Genomic DNA, 24,182 nt, shown 5'->3' with positions numbered 1-24,182 from the left:
TATATCGCCTACAACTCACTTGTGTTCTACTTGTGCATATTACATCAACGCATAAAACTTGGCTCTGATACCACTGATGGGGAACATAGTAATTTCAAAAATTTCCTACGCACACGCAAGATCATGGTGATGCATAGCAACGAGAGGGGAGAGTGTTGTTCACGTACCCTCGTAGACCGAAAACGGAAGCGTTAGCACAACGCGGTTGATATAGTCGTACATCTTCACGATCCGACCGATCAAATACCGAACGCACGACACCTCCGAGTTCTGCACACGTTCAACTCAATGACGTCCCTCGAACTCCGATCCAGCCGAGTGTTGAGGGAGAGTTTCGTCAGCATGACGGCGTGGTGACGATGATGATGTTCTACCGACGCAGGGCTTCGCCTAAGCACCGCTACGATATGACCGAGGTGGATTATGGTGGAGGGGGGCACCGCACATGGCTAAGAGATCAAGAGATCAACTGTTGTGTCTTTGGGGTGCCCCCTGCCCCCGTATATAAAGGAGTGGAGGAGGGGGAGGGCTGGCTGTAACACCCCGGATGTAACTTTCCCAATTTGTACTCCAACTCTTGCCGTTTCCGGCGTTAAGTTATTTTATTTTCTCGGGTTCGGGTCTTTGTCTCCGTGTGTTGTTGTCGTTGTCATGCATCTCATATCATGTCATCATGTGCATTGCATTTGCATACGTGTTCATCTCATACATTCGAGCATTTTCCCCGTTGTCCGTTTTGCATTCCGGCGCTTCGTTCTCCTCCGGTGGTCATTTCTAGCTTTATTTCGTGTGTGGGGATTAAACATTTTCGGATTGGACCGAGACTTGCCAAGCAGCCTTGGTTTACTACCGGTAGACTGCCTGTCAAGTTTCGTATCATTTGGACTTTGTTTGATACTCCAACGGTTAACCGAGGGACCGAAAAGGCCTCGTGTGTGTTGCAGCCCAACACCCCTTCATTTTGGCCCAAAACCCACCATAACCTCCTTCATCATCTAGAGCGTTCTATCACGATCGCGTGGCCGAAAACCGCATCTCATTTGGACTCTCCTAGCTCCCTCTAGGCCTATAAATAGGTCCTCCTCGAAAATCTCGGATCCCCCTCCCCGAAACCCTAAAAATCGTCTCCGCGCGGCCGGACATTGTCCGCACCGCGCCGGACACATCGCCGCCGCCCACTCCCGTCGCGCCAAGTGGCGCCGCCACCGCCTCCACAGCCGCGGCCCGCCAGGCCCAGCGCCGGCCCCCGCGAGCCCGCGAGCCGCTGCCCGCCTCCTTCACCGCTCCGCCGCCGCGCCCGAGCTCCGCCCCGCGCCGCCGCATCGCCGCGCCGCCCCCGCCGATGCCGCCCTCCGCCGTCGCCGCCCTGCCGCCGGCCAGATCCGGCATCCCCACGCCCGGATCCGGCGCCGGCACTCCTCTCCGACGAGCTTCGGGTCCTCTCCGGCGAGCAGTGCCGCCACCTCGATTCGCGCGCCGGACGAACCCTAGACCCGGAGGTCGAAAATTCTACTAAGTCCCTGATATTTTCCGTTTCAAGTGCCCATGTTCTTAGCCCCATAACTTTGCATCCGCAGCTCCGATTCATGCATATAGCATATCAAAATGTTCATCTCAGAGAGTACATCATTTCATTCCATTGCATCATTTTCTTTTGAGTTCATCTTGATGCCCGAAATGCTGTTAGAAGAGGGCTACTTGAGTTAATTGTCAGATCTGCTACTCCATTTAGCTTTTTGTCATTTTTGTCATGATTATTGTGTGCATGTTATGCCCTGATGTTCTACATATGTTTTGTTAAGGGTTTTTTCATCTTTCCAGAGGTGCAACCCATGTATTTTTGTGATGTGTGTGGTGACTAGCACAAGCTTACAAAGTGGTGCACTTGTTAATTCTGATTTCAGGGACTTAGTCTTTCCACTAAGTCCTTGAGCTGTTTATCTCATGATGCCATATGTTCATGTTGTTTCCTAGTGATCCGTGCCTCTTTTGAGAATGATCAGCAAGGATGTTTTGTTAATCTTGTAGTGCTCTATTCATCCATGTCTTTGTTTGCAATTATGGAGCACCCTAGCTTGAGTCAATCGAGCTCTACTTTTGCTACTTTGTGAATCTGGGCAGATTGTCAACTTGTTTGCAATTTTGCCGATGATATTGTAGTTGATCCGTGCATGCTATGCTATTGTTCTTGCCATTTCTAGCTTGCATTTTGTGTGTTCTTGATAGATGTATGCTTAGCTTATCATGACTTGCACCATAGTGAGTGCATCGAGCTCGTAAACATGCCTACTTGATATCTGTTTTCAGCATGCTCCAGTTTTCACTAAGTCTGTGATCTGGTTATGTTTTTGCTATGTTCACATGCTTGCAATTGTATTTTCTGATCCCTTTTGGCTGAAGGTCACTAAGGGACTTTTGTTAAGCTCTTTGAGTATCTCCATGTCATGCTTTACTTTGTCATGTTCAGATCCTGTAGCATATAGTTTTGTTGCTCCGAAGAGGGCTACCTGATCTGAAATTCCAGACAAGTGTTAATTTCACTAAGTCTGAGATATGTTGGTCATATGCATTTTTGCCATGCTTGTTTGAACCTGTTAGTGGATGAATTTGCCATAGCTCAGTGCTAGACTTTTGTTAAGCATCATGAATGCATCCCTGCCATGTATTTTGTTGTCATGTTTGGGTGCTGTAGCTTGTTCATCTCATTGCATTAAATGGCTACTTGTTGTAAATCGCAGACCGGTGTCATATTTGAATCGCTTGCCATTTCCAAACCGTAACTCCGATTCTGGTGTTCTTTATATCGTTTTCAAGCGATTTCATCTCATCTTTCCAGTGGCACACTTGGATTTCCAAGTTGAGGCCAGGTTCTTGCATTCCCTGTCACATCTTGCATATGCATCCCGCATCGCATCCCGCATAGCATATCATCTTTGCATCATCTTGTTTGATCCTTGCACGTGGTTGATTGTGTCTTTGTTGCTTGTTTGTCTTGTTTGGGTAGAGCCGGGAGACGAGTTCACTAACGAGGAGCCTGTTGAGTTTGCTTTTGAGGATCCAGTCAACTCTGACAACTGTGCAGGCAAGATGATCATACCCTCGAAATCACTACTATCTTTGCTATGCTAGTTTGCTCGCTCTTTTGCTATGCCAATGCTACGATGCCTACCACTTGCTTTTAAGCCTCCCAAATTGCCATGTCAAACATCTAACCCACCATGTCCTAGCAAACCGTTGATTGGCTATGTTACCGCTTTGCTCAGCCCCTCTTATAGCGTTGCTAGTTGCAGGTGAAGATTGGAGGCCGTTCCTTGTTGGAACATTTATTTACTTGTTGAGATATCATTATATTGCCATGTTATCTTAATGCATCTATACACTTGGTAAAGGGTGGAAGGCTCGGCCTCTCGCCTAGTGTTTTGTTCCACTCTTGCCGCCCTAGTTTCCGTCATATCGGTGTTATGTTCCCGGATTTTGCGTTCCTTACACGGTTGGGTTATAATGGGAACCCCTTGATAGTTCGCCTTGATTAAAGCTTTTCCAGCAATGCCCAACCTTGGTTTTACCATTTGCCACCTAGCCTCTTTTCCCTTGGGTTTCCGGAGCCCGAGGGTCATCTTATTTTAACCCCCCCGGGCCAGTGCTCCTCTGAGTGTTGGTCCAAACTAGAGTCATGTGCAGCGCCCCCTCGGGGAAACTCGAGGTTTGGTTTTAGTTGTATGGAGCGCTCATCTGAGTGTGCCCTGAGAACGAGATATGTGCAGCTCCTATCGGGATTTGTCGGCACATTCGGGCGGTGTTGCTGGTCTTGTTTTAACCTGTCGAAGTGTCTTGAAGAACCGAGATACCGAGTCTGATCGGAACGTCTTGGGAGGAGGTCTATTCCTTCGTTGACCGTGAGAGCTTGTCATGGGCTAAGTTGGGACTCCCCTGCAGGGATTTGAACTTTCGAAAGCCGTGCCCGCGGTTATGGGCAGATGGGAATTTGTTAATGTCCGATTGTAGATAACTTGAACCTTAACTTAATTAAAATGAATCTACCAAGTGTGTTACCGTGATGGCCTCTTCTCGGCGGAGTCCGGGAAGTGGACACGGTGTTGGAGTAATGTTTGCGTAGGTTGCTCTCTAGTTTCTCGCTCGCGCTTTCCTCCTCTTCTCGCTCTCTTTTGCGAATAAGTTAGCCACCATATTTGCTAGTCGCTTGCTGCAGCTCCACATATATTTACCTTACCTTACCTATAAGCATAAATAGTCTTGATCGCGAGGGTGCGAGATTGCTGAGTCCCTGTGGCTCACAGATTACTATTACACCAGATGCAGGGCCTGATGATTCCGCTCCAGGAGACGCGTTTGAGCTCAAGTGGGAGTTCGACGAAGACTCTCAACGTTACTATGTTTCTTTTCCTGATGATCAGTAGTGGTGCCCAGTTGGGGGTGATCGGGACCATGTCGCATGTTGGGTTATCTTTTATTTTGGCGCCGTAGTCGGGCCATGAGTGTTTGGTTGATGTAATGTTATTTATGTACTTGATTGACGTGGCGAGTGTAAGCCAACTATGTTATCTCCCCTTTTATTATCTATATTACATGGGATGTTGTGAAGATTGCCTAACTTGCGACATATGCCTTCAATGCTTTTATGCCTCTAAGTCGTGCCTCGACACGTGGGAGATATAGCCGCATCGAGGGTATTACACTGGCCCTCTCTATGGCGCGCCCTAGGGGAGTCCTACTCCCACCGGGAGTAGGATTCCCCCTTTCCTAGTAGAACTAGGAGCCCTTCCAAGTAGTAGGAGTAGGAGGGAAGGAAAGGGAAGGGAAAAGGAGAAGGAAGGAAGGGGGCGCCCCCCCTCCCTAGTCCAATTCATACCAGCCCATGGGGAGGGGTGCGGCCACCCTTTGAGGCCTTTCTCTCCTTTCCCGTATGGCCCATTAAGGCCCAATATGAATTCCCGTAACTTCCCGGTACTCCCGAAAATACCCGAATCACTCGGAACCTTTCCGATGTCCGAATATAGTCGTCCAATATATCGATCTTTACGTCCCAACCATTTCGAGACTCCTCGTCATGTCCCTGATCTCATCCGAGACTTCGAACTCCTTCGGTACATCAAAACACATAAACTCATAATATAACCGTCATCGAACTTTAAGCGTGCGGACCCTACGGGTTCGAGAACTATGTAGACATGACCGAGACACGTCTACAGTCAATAACCAATAGTGGAACCTGGATGCTCATATTGGCTCCTACATATTCTACGAAGATCTTTATCGGTCAAACCGTATAACAACGTACGTTGTTCCCTTTGTCATCGGTATGTTACTTGCCCGAGATTCGATCGTCCATATCTCAATACCTAGTTCAATCTCGTTACCGGCAAGTCTCTTTACTCATTCCGTAACACATCATCCCGCAACTAACTCATTAGTTGCAATGCTTGCAAGGCTTATAGTGATGTGCATTACCGAGTGGGCCCAGAGATACCTCTCCGACAATCGGAGTGACAAATCCTAATCTCGAAATACGCCGACCCAACAAGTACCTTCGGAGACACCTGTAGAGCACCTTTATAATCACCCAGTTACGTTGTGACGTTTGGTAGCACACAAAGTGTTCCTCCGGTAAACGGGAGTTGCATAATCTCATAGTCATAGGAACATGTATAAGTCATGGAGAAAGCAATAGCAACAAACTAAACGATCAAGTGCTATGCTAACGGAATGGGTCAAGTCAATCACATCATTCTCTAATGATGTGATCCCGTTAATCAAATGACAACTCATGTCTATGGCTAGGAAACTTAACCATCTTTGATTCAACGAGCTAGTCAAGTAGAGGCATACTAGTGACATACTGTTTGTCTATGTATTCACACATGTATTATGTTTCCGGTTAATACAATTCTAGCATAAATAATAAACATTTATCATGATATAAGGAAATAAATAATAACTTTATTATTGCCTCTAGGGCATATTTCCTTCACTACATCCACGTGCCACCAAGAGATTATGCTTGAGATGCGGGCTATGGGACAGGTAATTAGTCCACGGGGACTGCCATACCCCCATACATTCATATTTTGGTATCTATATATGCATTAAGGATATACAATTGCTTACTTTGTGTTTCTCTATCATTCAAGCCATGGTACTGTTTGTATTGTATGCGACAATTTACTTCTGTGAAGGCATAGGCAACGGTGATGAACCCCTCTGTTATGGCCGGTTTAGCTAGGCCCACCGGGCAATCTTAGCCCACAAGTTATCTTAGGTTAATTCTTATGCAAGTTATCTAGGTTATAAATATAGGCTGTAAGACTCTTTTTGGAATTAAGCAATAAGAATATTATTATCCCTATTGCCCGGCTCACAGAGGAGCCGGAACCCTAGCCGTCTCTAACCCTAGCTACCACCGCCATCTTCCTCCAACGCGACGGCGCCCAGCCGCCGGCGCGCCCGATCATCGCCCCGTCCCACTCCATCCTTCCCCTACAACCTCCGGAGCAGGTCCAACAGGACCCCTGGTTCTACCAATTTGGTATCCAGAGACTCGGGTTTGATCATGTCGTCATCAACACCCACGCCGCCGCTGCCCATCATCACCACCGCCCCGATGACCACTGTCGGGTCCCCAACGCCGCCGGCCCCGATCACCTCCGCGCCGCCGGCCCCCGTCATTTCCGCGCCGCCGACAACCTCCGTCTTCACGTCGGAGGAGATGACCAGCACCCTGTGGGACCTCGTGACGGCCGTCCAGGGCATCTCCCTGTACTTGGTCGGCCCGCACACCACCCCGCCGGCTGCGCCCCCCGCCTACAGCTACCCGGCGACGCATTGGCTGATCCAGAACGCATCGGGCCCGAGCGGGACGCCCTTGCTGCCGTTCCAGGCGGGCTACACCGGCGGGCCCTCGCCGTTGCTGCACCTGTCCTGGTACTCGGTACCCGCGGCGATCGCCGGGGCCCATCCGTCGCTCCAGCCGTCGCCCGCCTAGTGTCGTCCTGGCCGCAGTGGCCCGCGCCGGTTCTCGTGGCGCCACCCGTGCCTCCCATGCCCGCCCCAGCGCCGCAGTGGCCGCACTGGCCCGCGCCGGCCCCAGCCGCGCCAACCGCGCCAACCGCGCCGGTCCGGCTCCCAACGCCGCCGCCCAGCTCCGGATTGGGCCAGTCCACATCGGGAGGACTTCCGATCTAGCAGGTCCGATTTTCGCCGTCATCGTCCCTGATCCCGGCCTAGCTAACCGGGATGTCGCCACCGCCAGTTTACACAGAGGCCGGGGACCCAGCGGTACCCACGCTGCAGTCTGGGGCCTTGTCTGGCTCCGCGAGGGCCTACGACGGCCTTCCCACCATTGACCGGGCGCCGTCATCATCACTGCTCCGCATCGCCGAGCCGATCGGCGATGGCGTGCCGACCCAGACGCCGCCACGGTTCGCCAAGATCGATTTCGCCACTTATGACGGCATGGAGGACCCGCTTAACTGGCTCAACCAGTGTGAGCAGTTTTTCCGTGGCCAGCGCACGCTCGCGTCGGAGCGCACTTGGCTGGCATCCTACCACCTCCGCGGTGCAACCCAGACCTGGTACTACGCCCTCGAGCAGGACGAGGGCAGCATGCCCCCTTGGGAGCGCTTCCGCGAGCTCTACCTCCTTCGCTTTGGGCCTCCGGTTCGCGGGAGCCTCCTGGCGGAGCTCGACCGCCTTCCCTTCACCTCCACGGTGCAGGACTTCGCCGACCATTTCCAGGGCCTGGCATGCCATGCGTCGGGCATGACGGCGCAACAGTGGGCCGACCTCTTTGTCGGTGGACTTCCGGATCACATTCGCGTGGACGTGGAGCTTCGGGGACCCCAGGATCTCCAGTCGGCCATGTACTACGCCCGCACGTTCGAGCGCCGCGCGGTGGCCATCCAGCAGGAATCACCGTCCCGGACCGCTGGGTCACTACCCGGGTCGGATTCCGCGCAGGGTCGGCCTGCGCAGGCTTCTGCGGCACCCCTCGCTACGACCGCGTCGCGCCCATTCCGCCAGCTCACCTCAGCCGAGCTACTTGAGCGTCGCCGTCAAGGGTTTTGCTTCAACTGCGACGAGCCCTACACGCCCGGCCATGCCTGCCCACGACTCTTCTACCTGGAGGTTGCAGACTACATTCCGAAGGACGCCGTCGCTGCCGACCTGGCCGCCCCAGCTGTCGAGAAGGTGTTTAACGCTGGTTGATCGCCTCGAGGAGTTCCGCAAGCGCTTCCCCACCTTACAGCTTGAGGACGAGCTGTTTGTGCAGGCGGGGAGAAGTGTTATGGTCGGTTTAGCTAGGCCCACCGGGCAATCTTAGCCCACAAGTTATCTTAGGTTAATTCTTATGCAAGTTATCTAGGTTATAAATATAGGTTGTAAGACTCTTTTTGGAATTAAGAAATAAGAATATTATTATCCCTATTGCCCGGCTCCCAGAGGAGCCGGAACCCTAGCCGCCTCTAACCCTAGCTGCCGTCGCCATCTCCCTCCGCCGCCAGCGTGCCCAGCCGCCGGCGCGCCCGATCATCGCCCCGTCCCACTCCATCCTTCCCCTACAACCTCCGGAGTAGGTCCGGTAGGACCCCTGGTTCTACCACCCTCTTATCGTGATGGCGTGAGGTGATGGTAAAAACTCGATGATGCCGAGCAGATTACTATGAATGAAACTTTGCCGCATGATCTCCGTGAAGAAATAAATGTGTTCGAAATTAGGTACCATTACCCTGCCTGATCTTCAATCTTCCACACCGAATGTTCTAATCTTGCTTTGCTTCATTTCACACGTTGTTCCAGTAATGAATTAAGTTCAAAGACAAATAAGTTTTGGGACTGCCTACTAGCATATCACTTCAATAAATTGAGGCAGGCATAAAAGCCAATGTATCTTCACAGATGAAATCCTCATATCACAATGTATTGTAGTGATTGACATGATTTGTTAGATTTACTTAACATTTGAGTTGATTAGCCAGTGGCACGCTGCACCGTTTGCTTCAAAAACACACGGAGCATATGAGTTTGAGTGGGACTTCATTAAAGCTTATGCTGAGATTCGTAAAGACTATCCTTACATGTTCACTTATTAAATAATCTTCTTTCTTGCATTTCCATTAATTCCCTTTGTTTGCTCAACTCTATACAACATCGCTATTTTCTGAAAATGTGTTGTGCAGAAAATGAATCTGTTTGACTATCTAACTACTCGTGAAAAGGGATAATTTACTTGATTATTTACCTACATGCTCAATGGTGTGCTAAATGAAAAACCTTTTAGGCAGTAATACTTCTCTATGCATGCCTTCAGCTCATCTGCATTCCTCATGTGAAGGATGGCATCAACAACGATGTAGTCTAGGAGGAAGAGACCAGCTATAGTGCCTGCTCTCATGTAAGTATGACGGATAAATCATAATCATTTCGATATTTCCTACATTATGTTTATTTGTACACTAAATTTCTATATATATACCTTATATTAACATGTACTTTCTAATGCATTTCATCTGAAGCTTCATACTTCTTTAGTGACAATATTCTTTGCACTTGTTCTTGCTTACAGATGTTTCTCACTCAACCATGCTTCTCATCTTTTGGTTTGGTTTTTCTGATGTGTGTGGTTAAGATACCAGCTTACAAAACCATCAGGAAGTCCAGAAAAAAAATCTTTGAGTGCAAGTGTGGAGGTTATGAAAGAACCATTAATTCGTATCTTTGGGATGCTATGTAATTATTATTTTAGAAATGAAGAGGCCATATATTCTTACCATGATTGGTTAAAATACCATTTTATAGAGCCTTATATACTTTAGAATTATGGTTACTTTTGATAAAAACATATATTTACGTTTATTTTTATGCTTTGATATATTCACTAAATTCCTAGCATTCCATCGCCATAATGGACAGGCGCGGCAACGCGCGCCATCGATGATCTAGTTCCTAGTAAACAACCCTAGTATTTTTGACAGCATAATAAACAGCCCTAGTAGGCAAGGAGGCATTATTTTTCCCTCAATTCTTCAACCGTACTTTAATATCATCGAGAAAATGATTTTATTTTGTTTTGTTTTCCAAGATCTTGATAGGTGGCAGTGATCAGGTAAATTTTTGCCATTTGCCGAGGTGATATGATATGGATAAAAAATTGCGCTCACTTTTTAATGAATAATGTCGGGTGTTTATAGGTGGTAGTTGTTAATTATCCTCCATATCACAAATAAGTGGCATCTTTGGCATTCTCATGTTCTTCATGGTATAAAAATTTGACTATTATTTGGTATTAAAATGTGTAAAACCCAAGAAATTACAATATTCTAGCAAAAAAGGAGAAGATAAATATACATGTGCGACTTTGAAAGTTTCAATCCAGATAATTAAAATGATATTTCTAGTCACCGAAGACTTGTCCAAAACATATTCTATGGTATGGATGGAGTAGCAATTGCCTGGCAGCTCCATTAATAATACCACTCCTTGTATGTTGCTGCTCCTCATATATATGTTTCATCTTGAAAAAGTTATTGTAAAAGACTTTTGGGATAATATGAGTTGGGTTATATTTAACATGTTAAAACTTCTTTAAGCCCAAAGGGAAAATGATATAACATACAATGATTATTGTCTCCTTTGGTAATTCACATGAGAAAAAACTTAAATAAAAAAAAGTGAGTTTAAGAATAATAAATGTGTTCTGTATATTTCCTTTAAACCCATGAGTGGGGAAAATATGAGGTATAACATATAATCTTGTGTTGATACTACTGTACAAAAAATTTCTCATGGGAACCTTGAAAACAAACTCAAAAAGGTAAAAGAGTATAAAATAGGATGTTTGAATAGGTTACCATTCACGAAGAGACACTCTAACCTTTGCAAATATCAAAGTCATCGCATATTTTCAATGAACATATCTTTACTTTTTGAAATTGGTAAGGACTTTGTGAACAAGTCGGTGAGCTTATCGCAAGACTTGGCTTGCAGAAGTGTTTATTTCTCTACTTTAGTGTAACTCAAAGGGATAAAATGATTTAGGGGCAATATACTTAGCACATTTAGGGGCAATGTACTTAGTGATATTAGTGATATTTCTCTTTATATAACTTGTCTATTTATGTGCAACATAGCACATTGTATTGGTAGATACTCCCTCCGTTCCAAAATATAAGGTGTATTGGTATTTTCAAAAGTCAAACATGTGCATGTTTGGCCATTTAAAAAAAATCAATACATACAGTACCAAATATGTATCATTAAATCCATCACAAAATACTTTTATATTTTATTTATTTTGTATTGTACACGTCGATAGTTTATTCTATAATCTTGGTCAAATATACATGAGTTTGACTAACTGGAAAATCAATACACCTTATATTCTGGAATAGAGAGAGTAATATGGATGATGATTTAATGAAACATGATAGCACCATGGTGTCCTAATCTTTTAGTAGGACACATATTTAAGCAATTTGGGTGGAGTCAACTACGGTTCGATACAACATATGCGAGGACGACACACCTTAGTAGTCTATAAGCCAACTCCGGAGAGGTTATTGATCATGTCGGGGCATTATCAACCAGACCAAGAAGGTTTATCCATGCAAGCAATTAAATGCACCCCACGTTCCTAAATATAAGACATTTTAACAGTTCAATTTAAACTACCAAAACATTTTATATTTTAAAACAGAGGTAGTAAAAAGCAAGAACTATAATATGAAATCTAGATATTATGTATATAGATAAAAACTTATGGTTCCGATAGCTGTCTTGGCCTGGTTATTGAACACAAACAAAGTTCACAAAGTTGTAGCAATAGTTAATTCTTAACTAACCCTAATACAAACGGTGCCTAGGGTGTATTTAAGAAGGAAAGGGCTAGTGGTTCAGTCAACCCAATGATAAGGGTCAAATCCAACCATATTTGGTTTTCTCAATGGTTATGGACTCTAAAAGTTGCCTGGAGTGACATTTTAAAATATATGGGACTAGCCCGAAGATAAAGTGCTGCAACACCTATACATATTTATGCATATGCTGTCTCCAAAGTCCTGATATTTGTGCTTGAATTTTCATGTTCATTCCTTTCCTTGTGCGTTTGCCTCCATCTTCATATTTGGTTATGCTCCAACACTCCGCCATTCATGAGGTCCTTCATATCTAAGTAATACAAACACATTTGATTTATGCAACATCATAATCTCATGAACAATAGAAATAGTCCCTAGAAACATGATCCATTGAGTTGATGTGCCCGAGCTCTAGTATTGATGTCCAAAATTTGTGAATTTACAAGAATAGGTCAGTATCCTTAGTGCTTTGGAGATACCCAAAAATAAATAAAATACGTCCAGCCCATTGGATTTGCTAGATCTAGTGACACTAAGATATACAATATGGAGTATCGGGTACTCCGATGCAACATGTTTAGATTAGTAAGTAATATAATCACACAATGGATAAAAAATTGTGTGACATTTATTATACAAGACAAAAATGATAGTAAAAAATATGTACCTACTCAGAAAACATCCATTCCGAACATATGGGGCCTTAAAGTTTCTACAGTCCGTTTTGCAAAGACAGAATCGAAAAAACTGACTATTGTTGATCAACAACTACATTTCCACTGATTCTAATATAAGATGCCCTCCACTCACAACTACATGTTCCCCAAGGCTTTGAATGCAATTTTATTTTTCTATATAAGTGTGTTTGTAAGGACTTGTGATTAAACTTGATTATGGGCAGCCCGACTTGGACTTGCCTCTCGGGGGGCCCGGGCTTCATTTTACAACACGAAAGAGGATTCGAGCCGGGCTTGAGTTTTTTTTTTTTGATTTTCGGCCAGGCTTGCAAATGCGTAGCCTAAAAAATAGTGTTAGATCAGGATTTCAGGCTTCAAGCTGCTTTTCAAGCAGGGCTCAGACATAAGAAAATAGCTATCTTTGGTCTTGGGGACAGGCTTAGTCTTCTAGTTTCACAAACCCGGTCTGAAACCCGACCCAGCCCGGCACATGATGAAGTTTGAGTGTGATAGTATATATGACCTTAGGCCATTTCAAAAATAATAATAACAAATGCAACACAAAATGCAATGTTAAGATGGGAAACGTCAGAATCGCGTCCGACACAAAACTGGGGAAAATCTAGCTGAACACGGTCTATTTGAGCCCTTGTTCACCGAAGGTTTGCTAGGGCCAGACTCCGACTGGAAGAGGGAAAAAACGGAACAGCCCCAAACCCCGTAACCCTACCCCATATAAAACCCCGAAGCTGAGATAGGGCTTCCCCTCTCCGTCGCCGCCGAAATCTCTCTACTCGTGCTCCCCTCAAGTCCCCGTAGCTAGCCAGTGTTGCTGTTCTCGCGCGGCCTTGGTGGCAGCCATGGAGGAGGTGACGGAGGCGGTGAACAACCTTACCATAGGGGAAGGAGCAGCGGCGACGGCGGGAGCGGAGGGGCACAAGAAGAACCGCATCCAGGTCTCCAACACCAAGAAGCCCCTCTTCTTCTACGTCAACCTCGCCAAGGTAGGGAAACAAGTCCTGTGGACGAGTGGATGAGAGAAGCGTGCCGTTGGTTGGGGATTTCTTCCGGGTTTTAGGGGCACATCTGTTGTGGGGTTAAACTCTAGAGAGGGTTGTCCTCTTTGCGTAGGAGGGGTCCGCCGAGGAGATATCTTTGCGAGTGATTTGATTGGATTTGGGCGTCCTGCTAACATTTACCATGAAATCAACAAGACTAATTTGGTTTGTGACGCTGTTTGTGTGCAGAGGTACATGCAGCTGCACGAAGAGGTGGAGCTCTCGGCCCTCGGCATGGGTAAATCTTCACTCGCCGAAGCGTATTTTTGTATCAGTTTAGGCCTCTGTTATGTTACTTTGGCAATGATTTGCCGTATGCATAGGCGCATATAAATGTTTGATGACCTGGTATACTGTGATGGGTATCTTTCTGCTTGTCCATGAGTGGCATTTTATTACTCCTGCTAACTGAGGTTGTTGCAGCTCATTTAATGGGGGGAAAAGTCTACATTCATGTCACATAGTTCTTGCTTGCCTACAATTTATGTTCTTCCTTCATCTCAGTCTGAGCCCTTTAGCTTTATACCGCACTTTATGTTACTTTTACTAATAAGAATTTGAAGTTGGATCTCTCACCTGGTTGTGGGAAGAATTACACTTGCCTATTCTGTTCATAAAGGCTGTGGAAAAGTAAATTATACTATTCTGGGAAGTTCTCAAAAGACCAGTCTCAAGAATAAAGTACTACTCCCTCCGTTCTAAATTACTCGTCGCAGAAATGGATGTATCTAGAACTAAAATACATCTAGATACATTCATACCTGCGACAAGTAATTCGGAACGGAGGGAGTACCATGCAAAGAACTGACAATTGATACTCCCTTTGTCTCTATTTACATGTCGCTCATGTATTTCTAGGTTCAACTTTGACCTTTGGTTTGACTAACAAAACTTGGGCTATGTGTCATTAAATTTATACCATTCCATTCGTATTAAAAATTTCAAGCGGTGTAATTTTTGTGACAGACGACAAACATATTATTTGTCAAAATGATGGTCAAATTTTGATCATGAGAAATGATGACCTCATGTAAATGGAGGTGGAGGGAGTACTAAAAACAGAGTGAGCTGAGCCTTCATCCACTGGGTTACAGAGTACTAAAAACAGTTTTCATTGCTCGTTGATAATCAAATTAATATTGCTTGTATGCGCAAGTTTGTGCTGATGTAATAATATGTCCTGCCAACAGTCATCTAGCTCTGGACATGTAATACTCATATTAAATCAGAAACTGCTGATGACATTGTTGTCCAAAAGTTATTTTCTGCATCATAGCGTTCTGCTGTCAGTTGTAGCTGAAGTCTAGTAGCCAGCTTTTGCACCTGTGTGTTGCTATTTAAGCCTTGGGTTACAGTGGTTTTAGGCACCTTAATATGATATTAATTTTGGTTAGACTATTTGTAAGGTTAAATTTACATGGATGTGTCATATACTCATGATAATAATGCTTCAACACTTGTGTATGGATGCTTGGTTTATTTTCTTTGTTGGTCAGCATGACCCTTTGTTACTGTCGGACCTCTGTTATTTATCTACATTCCTTTTTTTGTCGTGATGAAACTATTTTTAACTTTGTCCTTTCAGCTATTGCAACTGTGGTGACTGTTGCGGAAATTCTAAAAAATAACGGCCTTGCTGTTGAGAAGAGTGAGTCTTGTTTCTCATTATTCTGCTCGATTATGTCTTCTTTTCAGTCTCTTAACTTGGTCGAAATTACTTGCAGAAATAATGACATCTACTGTTGATGTCAAAGATGATACAAGGAACCGCCCTATCCAGAAGGCCAAGGTTAGTGTTCTTCGGATGACAGACGGACAGTACTTACCAAGATTTATCCACATGACTGTTTTTCCTTACTCTCATAACCTGTACTGGGCAGATCGAAATATTGATTGGCAAGACGGAGAAATTCGATGAACTGATGGCTGCCGCTGCAGAGGAGAGGGAGGCAGCGGGCGCTGAGGAAGAGCAAAGCTGAACACTTGGAAGGTTCCTGTTGTAGCTTAATTTTACTGTTCTTCTGCCCTTTGCTGTGTTTTAGTTTGTTGTGTCGACAAGAGACAAGTGCTTGCATAATCAAGTAAGGGCGCAGCTTATTTTAGTGCGCTTTTTGTTGATTTGTTAGGGTTACATGGCAACTTGTGATAATGGGATTATGAGTCTGATACGCTCTTGATTTGTCCTCGCGTGCATTTTTGGTTGGCTGTTTCTCCTATTACGCCTGTGGTGTGCCATACCCGTTCAGAGTCACGCGAGGTATATTTACCAAGGATTGAATTTCAAGATATAAATCAACTAAAAAGATCTCTTAGTATAACACACGTTGTGGATGCAGCTTAGATCATTATTGGATCAACAAAGTCCACTTTTGGACCCTGAATTTTGCCCCAAGTTCATTTCTGGTCCTTCAGTTTTTCGAACTGTCGCAGTTCACGTTTGGACTCCCCAGGATTTTGGCTAATATAGAGCGTCAATGTGAGCTGTTATTTTTTTCAGGGTCTATGTCAGCTGGTTTTATTGATGTAGTTGCCACAGACAAGAGTATGCGCCGTCCGACGATGATGCTGAGCAGTCGAAGCTGTCTGAGCCGTTGCAATTGCAGCATCCCCTTGACGTGGCTGCCTTGTCTTCTTTCGTTCGCACGATGCCTACTCCTTTGCTCCCCTGATGCCCTTGTTTTGTTGCGGCGCTGCTGGGTTTTCCTCGTGTCGGTGGATGGTCAAGGGGGCCGCCGTTGCAAGAAAAAGGGTTTTCCCCCGCTTTGTATTCCAAAGCAACCAACCGATACATCAAAGGATAGGTGCTGGGGCGAAAACAGCACAATCACACTAAAAGAAACGAAAGAGAAATAACAAGAGAAAAGAATGCCGACAACGACGGATCGACGGAAACGAAGAAGCTTCACGATCACTGCGCCCACCGAAGATCTCCCACGAAGCTCCAAGGCTCCGAAGCACCGGTACCAATCAACACCTTCAAGAAGGACCGCGACGAAGACGACGCTGCTGCCAAGGGTTTCCCCCGATACACGACTAGGCGAGAGGAAGGGTCGCCCCCGACACCCTTCAGGAAGGTCCGGCGGCACCCATCAGCGTCGCCGCGTCGGTGTCGGACAGGCCGACAGGGGTTTCCCCCGATCCCAACCTTCACCTCGGGTGCTCCAGAGCCTGCCACCAAACCGACCACCATCTTGCGCCACCATGGTCAAGAAGCCTCCATGCCGTCTCACCACGGTACCACGAGATGAGGTCTGCACAACAAGGGATAGGAGCCGGGACTAGGGGCCGCAGCACCGTTGGCACGCGCAAGGGCACAACCTCCACCATCAACGACAGTAGCCGACCGGACACACTAGCAGGAGCCTACCAGACCCGTGTGCCTATAGGCCCTGCCGGGAACTCCATTCCCGAAAAGCTCCCGCCATCGCGCTGCAGCAGGCACGCCATCGGCATCGCCGCCCCCCATCCGAGCCGCTCCTCCTCCTCACCACACATACGACAACGAAGCCACACCAGGGACCGGCCCGCTAGGACCCAGATGGAGCCGGGAGGGCCCAGATCTGGGCCGAGGACACGCCGCCGGCCACCGCGCCTACCGCCGGCGACCGCTGCCGGGTCGCCGGGCCGTCGCCCAGCCGAGCATCACTGCCACCGTCACCAGCCCCGGGAGGGAGACGAACGCGCGGGTACAGAAGGGCCCGCCGCCGCCGCCAGCAACCGGGCCAGCGCCGGGGCACCCGCCGGGGGGGGGGGGGGGGGGCTCAGGGGGGGGGGGGGGGGCGAGGGAAGAGGAGGGCGCGCCGCCCCGGCCACCTCCCGAGGAGGTGGCGCAGGGGCGGGAACGAGATGGGGAGGGGGAGGGGGGGGGGGGGGGGGCGGGGGCGCGCGAGCCGGCGGTGGTGGCGGAACCCTAGTGAGAGGGAGCGGACGGGAGCGGCTCTCGTCGACCGGGGCCGCCGTTGTCAAGCTGAGCTTGTCCATCATTGACGACGCCGCTGGGGCGAGAAACTAGCGGTTCAGAAGAAATCAAGCAGCGGCAACATGTCCTGTTTTACTTCATTATTATCTTTACACTAGTAGAACGCCCGTGCGTTGCCACGAGCTTTTGAGAAAAAAAAAGATACTACTCACTGAGCTAGGATTACCAAGAACAATGCCACATCTTTTTCTTCAACAATCAGCTAACACACATCATAGTATCAAACACAATAATCTTATAGAGCACCTATAGCCCGTCCCCTCAAATCTACGGACACGCCCTGTCGTTGACCGAATATGAGAGAAGAAAAAAGGTGACCCAACCAGACCCCTTATATCATCACCATAAGTCCGGGTTGTCTGCAAACTATCATATTAACACCCAACATAGGAAGGATATGAAGCTCGCAACACCTAGTCAATCCGCCAGGTAGGACGCCCGTGCGTTGCTATGGGTAGAAGACGAAAAATGCCACAAACACGTTACAACAAGCACTAAAGTTTCTCTTCCTGCATCCTACCTTTTCACCACTGTGATTCCCAAACATTTGTCCAAATCAAAATGGGCATAGAACATAAGTACAAATGTTTGGAAGCTAAAAGTATACTGCATAATTTTTCACTTATAACACCTTTCTCCCTATTTTTAACAGTGACTCACTACTGCAGCATAAACTAATTCATTCTTGAAATATTCAGAAGAAAACATATTGACCAAGCAAAAATCACTTTAGCACAAGAACCTTGTGACAACTATAGAAAAAAGATTGAGATGGTTACTCTCATAGAAGACACCTTCGAATATAATTTTAGGAAATAACTTTGTACAATATTGGCCTAGACCGAAAGAAAAAAGCTCATACATGCAGTATCATGAAGGAAACGATTCCTCGTTATCTCAGTTCCAAATGGAAACTGGTATCAATTCACTAAGATTTAAATGAATGAGAACCGTTAAATCCATGTCTATCTCCATTTTTAGCGAGTTCAACAGCGGGCTCACGGGTATCTACACAGCAGAAATATAGAATATGAGTTTCGGTTCACTTTATGTGACAATTATAGAAAAGGAACAACCAGAAGAAAAAACAAACAAACATGAGAAAGCACATGCAAGCAAATAAGCCTTTATTTTTTCTGATGAACATATGAAACATCATAGTAACTAAACACAGTAACAAACCCATTCGAAGGTAAACATATTAGTGCCCATAGTGCATAGTTATTTGATCCATATTTGTTGTCACGGGCGACAAGTACATAAAAATTGATGAATGGTCAAAGGATAGTTAGTTCTACTTCACAAATTGCGACCATGATACATTACAAGTTTCATAGATTTTTGGTTTAAAGAATGTTCAGCTAAGAAGAAAATGAATAAAATATCAACATCTTAATCTCTACTATTAAAGCGCAGTTGGTACATTAAATGGTACCCACGTATCCACCACTCGCATGACCTCCCCACATCATCGTTTTTTTCAACCAAACCCATTTCCCGATGCAAGGAAAAAAGCCCTAGAAAACCGACCATTCTTTTCCTTCTCCCTGGTACGACCCCCACGCGCACGATTGCTCCTACGGCGCCGATTTTGACCATGCCTCCCATGTGATGTTGCCTTGTCCCGCTCCCTCTGCCATCCAGACGCACTCCCTTGCCGCCTCTCCGCTTCAAGGTGTGTGCTCTGAAACCGTCGCCTCCTTTCTTCAGCCCGTGGCATCTATTCTCCACTAGATCATCTCAATTTTTCGTCCTTCACTGAGTCCGGCGGCGACAACCAAAGAACCAAGTCCCCATCCATTTTGTGAGGGCATGCAATTAAAGAAGGGGATGTGTGGCCCATGAGGTTGCTGCCATCAGCCGCTGCTGAAATCTAATGAAAAAGTGCCTACGGTACAGTTCATTTCCACTCTCAGTTGATAGAAATAATCAAATTTCAAGCATACAAATTCAAAATGAAAAAGTCTATTATGAGCACCAGAAAGATAGAAATGATCCGTTTATTTCAATGCATACTACTACACCTTGGTGCTTAAAGACAAAACTTAGTTGCAAACAGTGCATTACCTAGGAACAACATTTGGTGTACTGAGCATAACAATTCAAAATTATTCTATGGCTACGAAGTGCCTAAATCTGAGATTGCAACATGAAAGCAAGCACTCAGCAAGTACTGATCAAATTGACAAATTATATGGTTCATTCGTCCATAGTGAACACAAAATTAAAAGAGCTGACAGAACTCATGGTGGCACATTCTATAGAAGCATCATTCTTCTGTAAGTATAGTGTTCTCAAGAAAGCATGGTGTAGCCAGGAGATCAAGGCGTTATACAAGCATTATTTCATAGCACAATCTAGGGGAAAAAATCCTTCGTTCTGGAAGAACAACAACCCAAGATGTACCGACGACAAGATCCACAGTTGCTTTGCATTACTCCAAATCAAGAGTTGCGATAGCAACCTGTTAATCTGACATACCTTTAGATAGAAGCTCAACAACAATTTCCTTCTGAACCCATATTGAGAAAAATAAGCCAGATTTGAATTTTAATATCTTTGCCAGCATTTATTTTCAACTGCGCAAGCAAAATAAAACATGAATTTCACACCGCAGAAACTACTAAATATGAAATTACAGAATTTTAGCATTTGAATATGAGAGAACTGTAAAGCATTGTACATGATAGTAATCGTGTTTCAGAGAACTTTGTCAGTGGTAGTGACATGCCGCCGACACCAAATGCCGTTTATAATGTACTCCATAATGATCTTTTTTTTAGTTTATCCATAATGATCTACAACCATTCCTTGAGCTTCACATGGTACCTGGTCCTGATACCAACATCAAACAATGCAGAGTATTGCTATGTTTTAAAGTGTGCTTGTCTTAGCAAGGTGTGCCTTGGTTTTCGATTGCACCATGGTAAACCTCCCACTCTCTATATCTCTCTCTAAACATCTCCGCCTCCATCATCGCCCCCGCTCCCCTCACTATATCTCTATGCACTGCCACTCCCCTGCTACCCAGTGTTGGTCCCCGTTAAACTGTTTAACCATTCGTGAATTAAACACTATGCCTTGAAAAAGACTTTCCCTTTATAATGAAACATGCCTACTTCTTTTCCTAAATATCATTCATCAATTTAAATTTGTGAGGTTTCTCTACTACTTAAATAGTGCATTGTATCAACATAAACTTCAAGTGAGTACAATAATTAAGTGAGGTAGCTACATGCTTGTATTTCACCTAAAAATGATTAAAAGAAGTACTATTTCGCTCTAAGGTGGCATACAAACAACAATAACTCAGTGGACTTTCTGTACAATTTAGAAGAAAGCGCCTAGTATATCACCCCACTCGACCCTGCTTGTGGAAAGAGAAACCAGATGTGTCAATATGATGTTGGACTGTCACTACTTGTAAAACTGAGTTTTCTTCTCTCTAGTAATTTCTTCCTGGAAAGATGATAAAGTACTCATGTCTGTTAAAATACAAACATGTGGATCAATAGATAATAAAGTGACAACGAAAGTTATACGAAACTCGCAAAAGAGATGTTAACCTCAGAACCTTTACTGGATGGTTCGTGCACGGGGCAGCACAACAGAACTGGGAAGTGAGCTGGGAGCGGACGGACGATCTGGCTCTTCATTGCGTCGTGCTACAGTCCTCTCGTCCAAATCATCCGACAACGCTCATGTCCTCATCAGTCATCTCGTCCAAATCATCCTACAACGCTCATGTAAAATGTTTTCATAAATAAACACATGTTCTTGCAGGACAAGAGATTTAATTGATAGCTAACAAAAGTACCCAATGCTTGCAATTAGCCTGGTGTAGCAGGTCCAGCTCCTCATTGATGGCCATCAAGATGCGCTTTGTGTTGGTATATGGTCTCCTCCAGCCTCTCCAACCTCTGTATCACGATGCACCGTTGTTCAGTTCACAGTAAACGAATTTGTTTAGGTTAGCACCAGTGGAAAACATACGTTGGTGTGTGGCCAAGCATGGATGGAGTTACCGTACATACCTTTCATAATGTTCTTCTGTAGCTCAATGTTCGCCGTGCATCTTATGTCCACCACCACACACCTGTCCTCGTTCGGTCCAAGCAGGTCATTTTGCTAGGTTCAGAAGGAGTGAAAACAAGATATGGCTTAATTGCTAGGTTCAGAAGGAATAACAAGAAGTTGCATTGAGTTTCCAGTAAAAGGCACCTTAATTGCACGGTGTGGCACAATCTGCCTTTTAGTATTTTCCATTTTAAGAAAAGCTTATTTGAAAATAACAAGAAGTTGCATTGAGTTTTCAGTAAAAGGCACCTTAATTGCACGGTGTGGCACAATTTGCTTTTTAGTATTTTCCATTTTAAGAAAAGCTTATTTGAAAATAACATACATCTGGTACTTAGATGGCACTACTTCACTGCAAGTCTGCAATATACAATATGCACAAAACAGAAATTCCTTGAAATGCTTTGTACACTTACTAATTATGATCAACATCAGCTATGAAGTTCATTGTAAAATGTACTCTTGTTAAATCTGGAACTAAGTTATGTGTATGCATTTAACAGCATAAACTTAAGGGCATAAATTAAGAAAAAGGAAAAAAAATAAAATTTAACCACCTTGGCTGATCCATAATAACATATACATAGCAGTTGCCAGCCAACTCTTGTTGATCCTACTTACCACATGAACTTGTTCACAGTTGAGTAAGCGTACTGAATTTAATAATATCAAGTAATGTGGTATAGGGAAAGGGGAAGCTTAGAGCCTGAATAATGACTGACAAAAATAGAGATATCTCCAGCTCCTTCATGTTGGCGCCCACCCCACTCCAGCTCAGCCTTGACCTCCTCGTAATTGATCTGCCTGCCAAGTTCTCTGCAATCACCTGCAGGAACACATCCACGCAATTTGTACATTCACTTACAACTCAGGCTCACATGGATATTGGTGAGGCAATGAAATAGATGATGCCAATGAAATCAGTTTATCTCCCGGAAATCATCAGGGGCGAACACCTGATTTCGAAATCCCTAGGACCCAAAGAATGAAAACAACAACGCACTCGGACTGGCCGGTGGCGGTGGATCCTGCATCCTCATTAGCATGGCCACGCTCAGATCCTCATCTGCCGAGGAGGCACTTTTATACCGCATCAGCATGAAGCAAAACAGTGGCGCCAGCACGACCACCTCCACCTGACATCAACATATGTACAAACAGATTATGTGAACTGAAGTCTCTGTACTCTGCAAAGTGTGACATAGCTCATAATTCAGATGAATTTAATCCTACAGATATGCATATCACAACAATGAATAATCTTTTCCATGCATCCATGGATAACTCAAGCTTGCCAATATCTGGTTATTGATCAAGACTGAAGGGACAACTCCAATCTACAATAAACCTGATTAGGCTGCTGACATGAATGGAGCAATTTGCAGTGATCTGGTCGCATCACCGGGCCGCCGACGGGCGTCGATAAGGAGTCGGCGCCGTCGGGCCGCCGACGTTGAGATAGAAGACGGAGGTTCTGCTTCAGACTATTGGAGCAGCAAAATTATCCGAATCAATAGAGAAACTGAAGATATTGCAGCAAAATTGTCAAAATTATATTAGCCACTAAAACTCCCAGGTCCAGCAGCAGCAAGATAGCAGAAAGAGATGGGCCGGGAACATAACATAATTTGTTCTTCCAATATGTATTCCGAACTGTTCTAAAAAGTACATAATTAATCCAATGTATTCTGTTTGTGCATCAACATTTGACACGCCCAACTCGCTGTATATATCATTTACCGGATGTTGAAATTATAGTTTGTATCTTTGTTCTGACGCTATACTTGAAATCTTTGTGTTTTCAAGAAATAATCTATTACACTTCTACAAAGGAATGAAAATGTACAATTCTGTTTGCGGACATGCTTCTTCTACTGCTATTTAACGATTGCATTTACTATTATTTTAGAAGATAACACCGACCAAATATCTGAGAATGCATTAGTACGTACATGATAATTAAAATGTAAATAGTCAGACCAAAACATCAAATCAAAGGAGATTATATTCACATAAACTTGACTGAAATTAAATAGGAAAAAGCCATGTAGTACAAGACGACAGCAACAATAGACATGTAGTGCTAGCTTCCAAGGATTCATTTCAGTACAGGAAGAATTAAGGGGGAGTTCTGTTCAAAATAACAATCAAGGAGCGGCCGTTTACATACCTATGGACGCATACAAATGGACAACCAAGGAGCAGCCACATACTGCAAGTGCCATTCACATCCAGACGCATACAGACTGAATACAAACTGAACCAAAGAACCAAACCAAGATGTTTATCCATATGTATGTATGTAACAGATGCTAGTGCTTCAAGTGTCGCGTACAGGAGGAGGCGAATCCACGAGCGTGAGGATGAGCTGGACAACGCCGGATGGGTGGACGGGATTTGGGGACGGGGGTGTCTGAGCTATACCGGTGCGCGTCCTTGGAGGTAGAGGACGAGAAGGAGCACCGGCGTTCGCCGCCGCCATCGTCGACTGGGACAAGGTTGTCGCGCCCGCGCTCATCCC

At 45.3% G+C, this 24,182-nt stretch overlaps 2 protein-coding genes across 22 annotated transcripts; one reads left to right on the top strand and one right to left on the bottom strand.

Moving 5' to 3' along the window:
* The first annotated feature begins 13,253 nt into the window (after nt 1-13,253).
* Nucleotides 13,254-15,784, top strand: LOC125513251 (uncharacterized protein At2g34160-like). Its single transcript, XM_048678319.1, has 5 exons — nt 13,254-13,551; nt 13,795-13,843; nt 15,191-15,253; nt 15,330-15,394; nt 15,486-15,784. The coding sequence occupies exons 1-5, from the start codon at nt 13,408-13,410 to the stop codon at nt 15,582-15,584; spliced, it is 420 nt and encodes a 139-aa protein (XP_048534276.1). The 5' UTR covers nt 13,254-13,407; the 3' UTR covers nt 15,585-15,784.
* A 2,553-nt stretch (nt 15,785-18,337) lies between these two features.
* Nucleotides 18,338-23,974, bottom strand: LOC125513248. Of its 21 annotated transcripts, none has more exons than XM_048678311.1 (10): nt 23,832-23,974; nt 23,010-23,145; nt 22,665-22,797; nt 22,384-22,487; nt 21,619-21,712; nt 21,402-21,504; nt 21,151-21,317; nt 20,941-21,043; nt 20,066-20,163; nt 18,859-19,472 (listed from the first exon to the last, which is right to left on the bottom strand). In XM_048678311.1, exons 1-6 carry the CDS (start codon nt 23,951-23,953, stop codon nt 21,455-21,457), a joined length of 639 nt encoding a protein of 212 aa, XP_048534268.1. In that variant the 5' UTR covers nt 23,954-23,974; the 3' UTR covers nt 18,859-19,472; nt 20,066-20,163; nt 20,941-21,043; nt 21,151-21,317; nt 21,402-21,454. The 21 variants fall into 21 exon arrangements, 14 of the variants coding, with proteins under 14 accessions (XP_048534261.1, XP_048534270.1, XP_048534273.1 ...); XM_048678312.1 differs by having other exon boundaries at nt 21,159-21,317; XM_048678304.1 differs by adding an exon at nt 18,338-18,592 and having other exon boundaries at nt 19,115-19,472; nt 20,066-21,317.
* Nucleotides 23,975-24,182: the final 208 nt, after the last annotated feature.

This window comes from Triticum urartu, chromosome 6 (genome assembly GCF_003073215.2).
Source record: "Triticum urartu cultivar G1812 chromosome 6, Tu2.1, whole genome shotgun sequence".
NCBI lineage: Eukaryota > Viridiplantae > Streptophyta > Magnoliopsida > Poales > Poaceae > Triticum > Triticum urartu.
The sequence above is the reverse complement of the archived record's forward strand: the minus strand, read 5'-3'. Positions and strand labels throughout refer to the sequence as shown.

Bases quoted from the DNA above. Each gene is read 5' to 3' on its own strand.
- LOC125513251 (XM_048678319.1), top strand. From the start codon at position 13,408: ATGGAGGAGGTGACGGAGGCGGTGAACAACCTTACCATAGGGGAAGGA. The intron at 13,552-13,794 runs GTAGGGAAACAA...GTTTGTGTGCAG, and splicing joins TCTACGTCAACCTCGCCAAG to AGGTACATGCAGCTGCACGA. The intron at 15,254-15,329 runs GTGAGTCTTGTT...AATTACTTGCAG, and splicing joins CGGCCTTGCTGTTGAGAAGA to AAATAATGACATCTACTGTT.
- LOC125513248 (XM_048678304.1), bottom strand. From the start codon at position 23,953: ATGGATAAACATCTTGGTTTGGTTCTTTGGTTCAGTTTGTATTCAGTC. The intron at 22,798-23,009 runs GTTTATTGTAGA...TGTTGATGTCAG, and splicing joins CATGTCAGCAGCCTAATCAG to GTGGAGGTGGTCGTGCTGGC. The intron at 21,505-21,618 runs GTATGTACGGTA...ATCGTGATACAG, and splicing joins ACAGAAGAACATTATGAAAG to AGGTTGGAGAGGCTGGAGGA.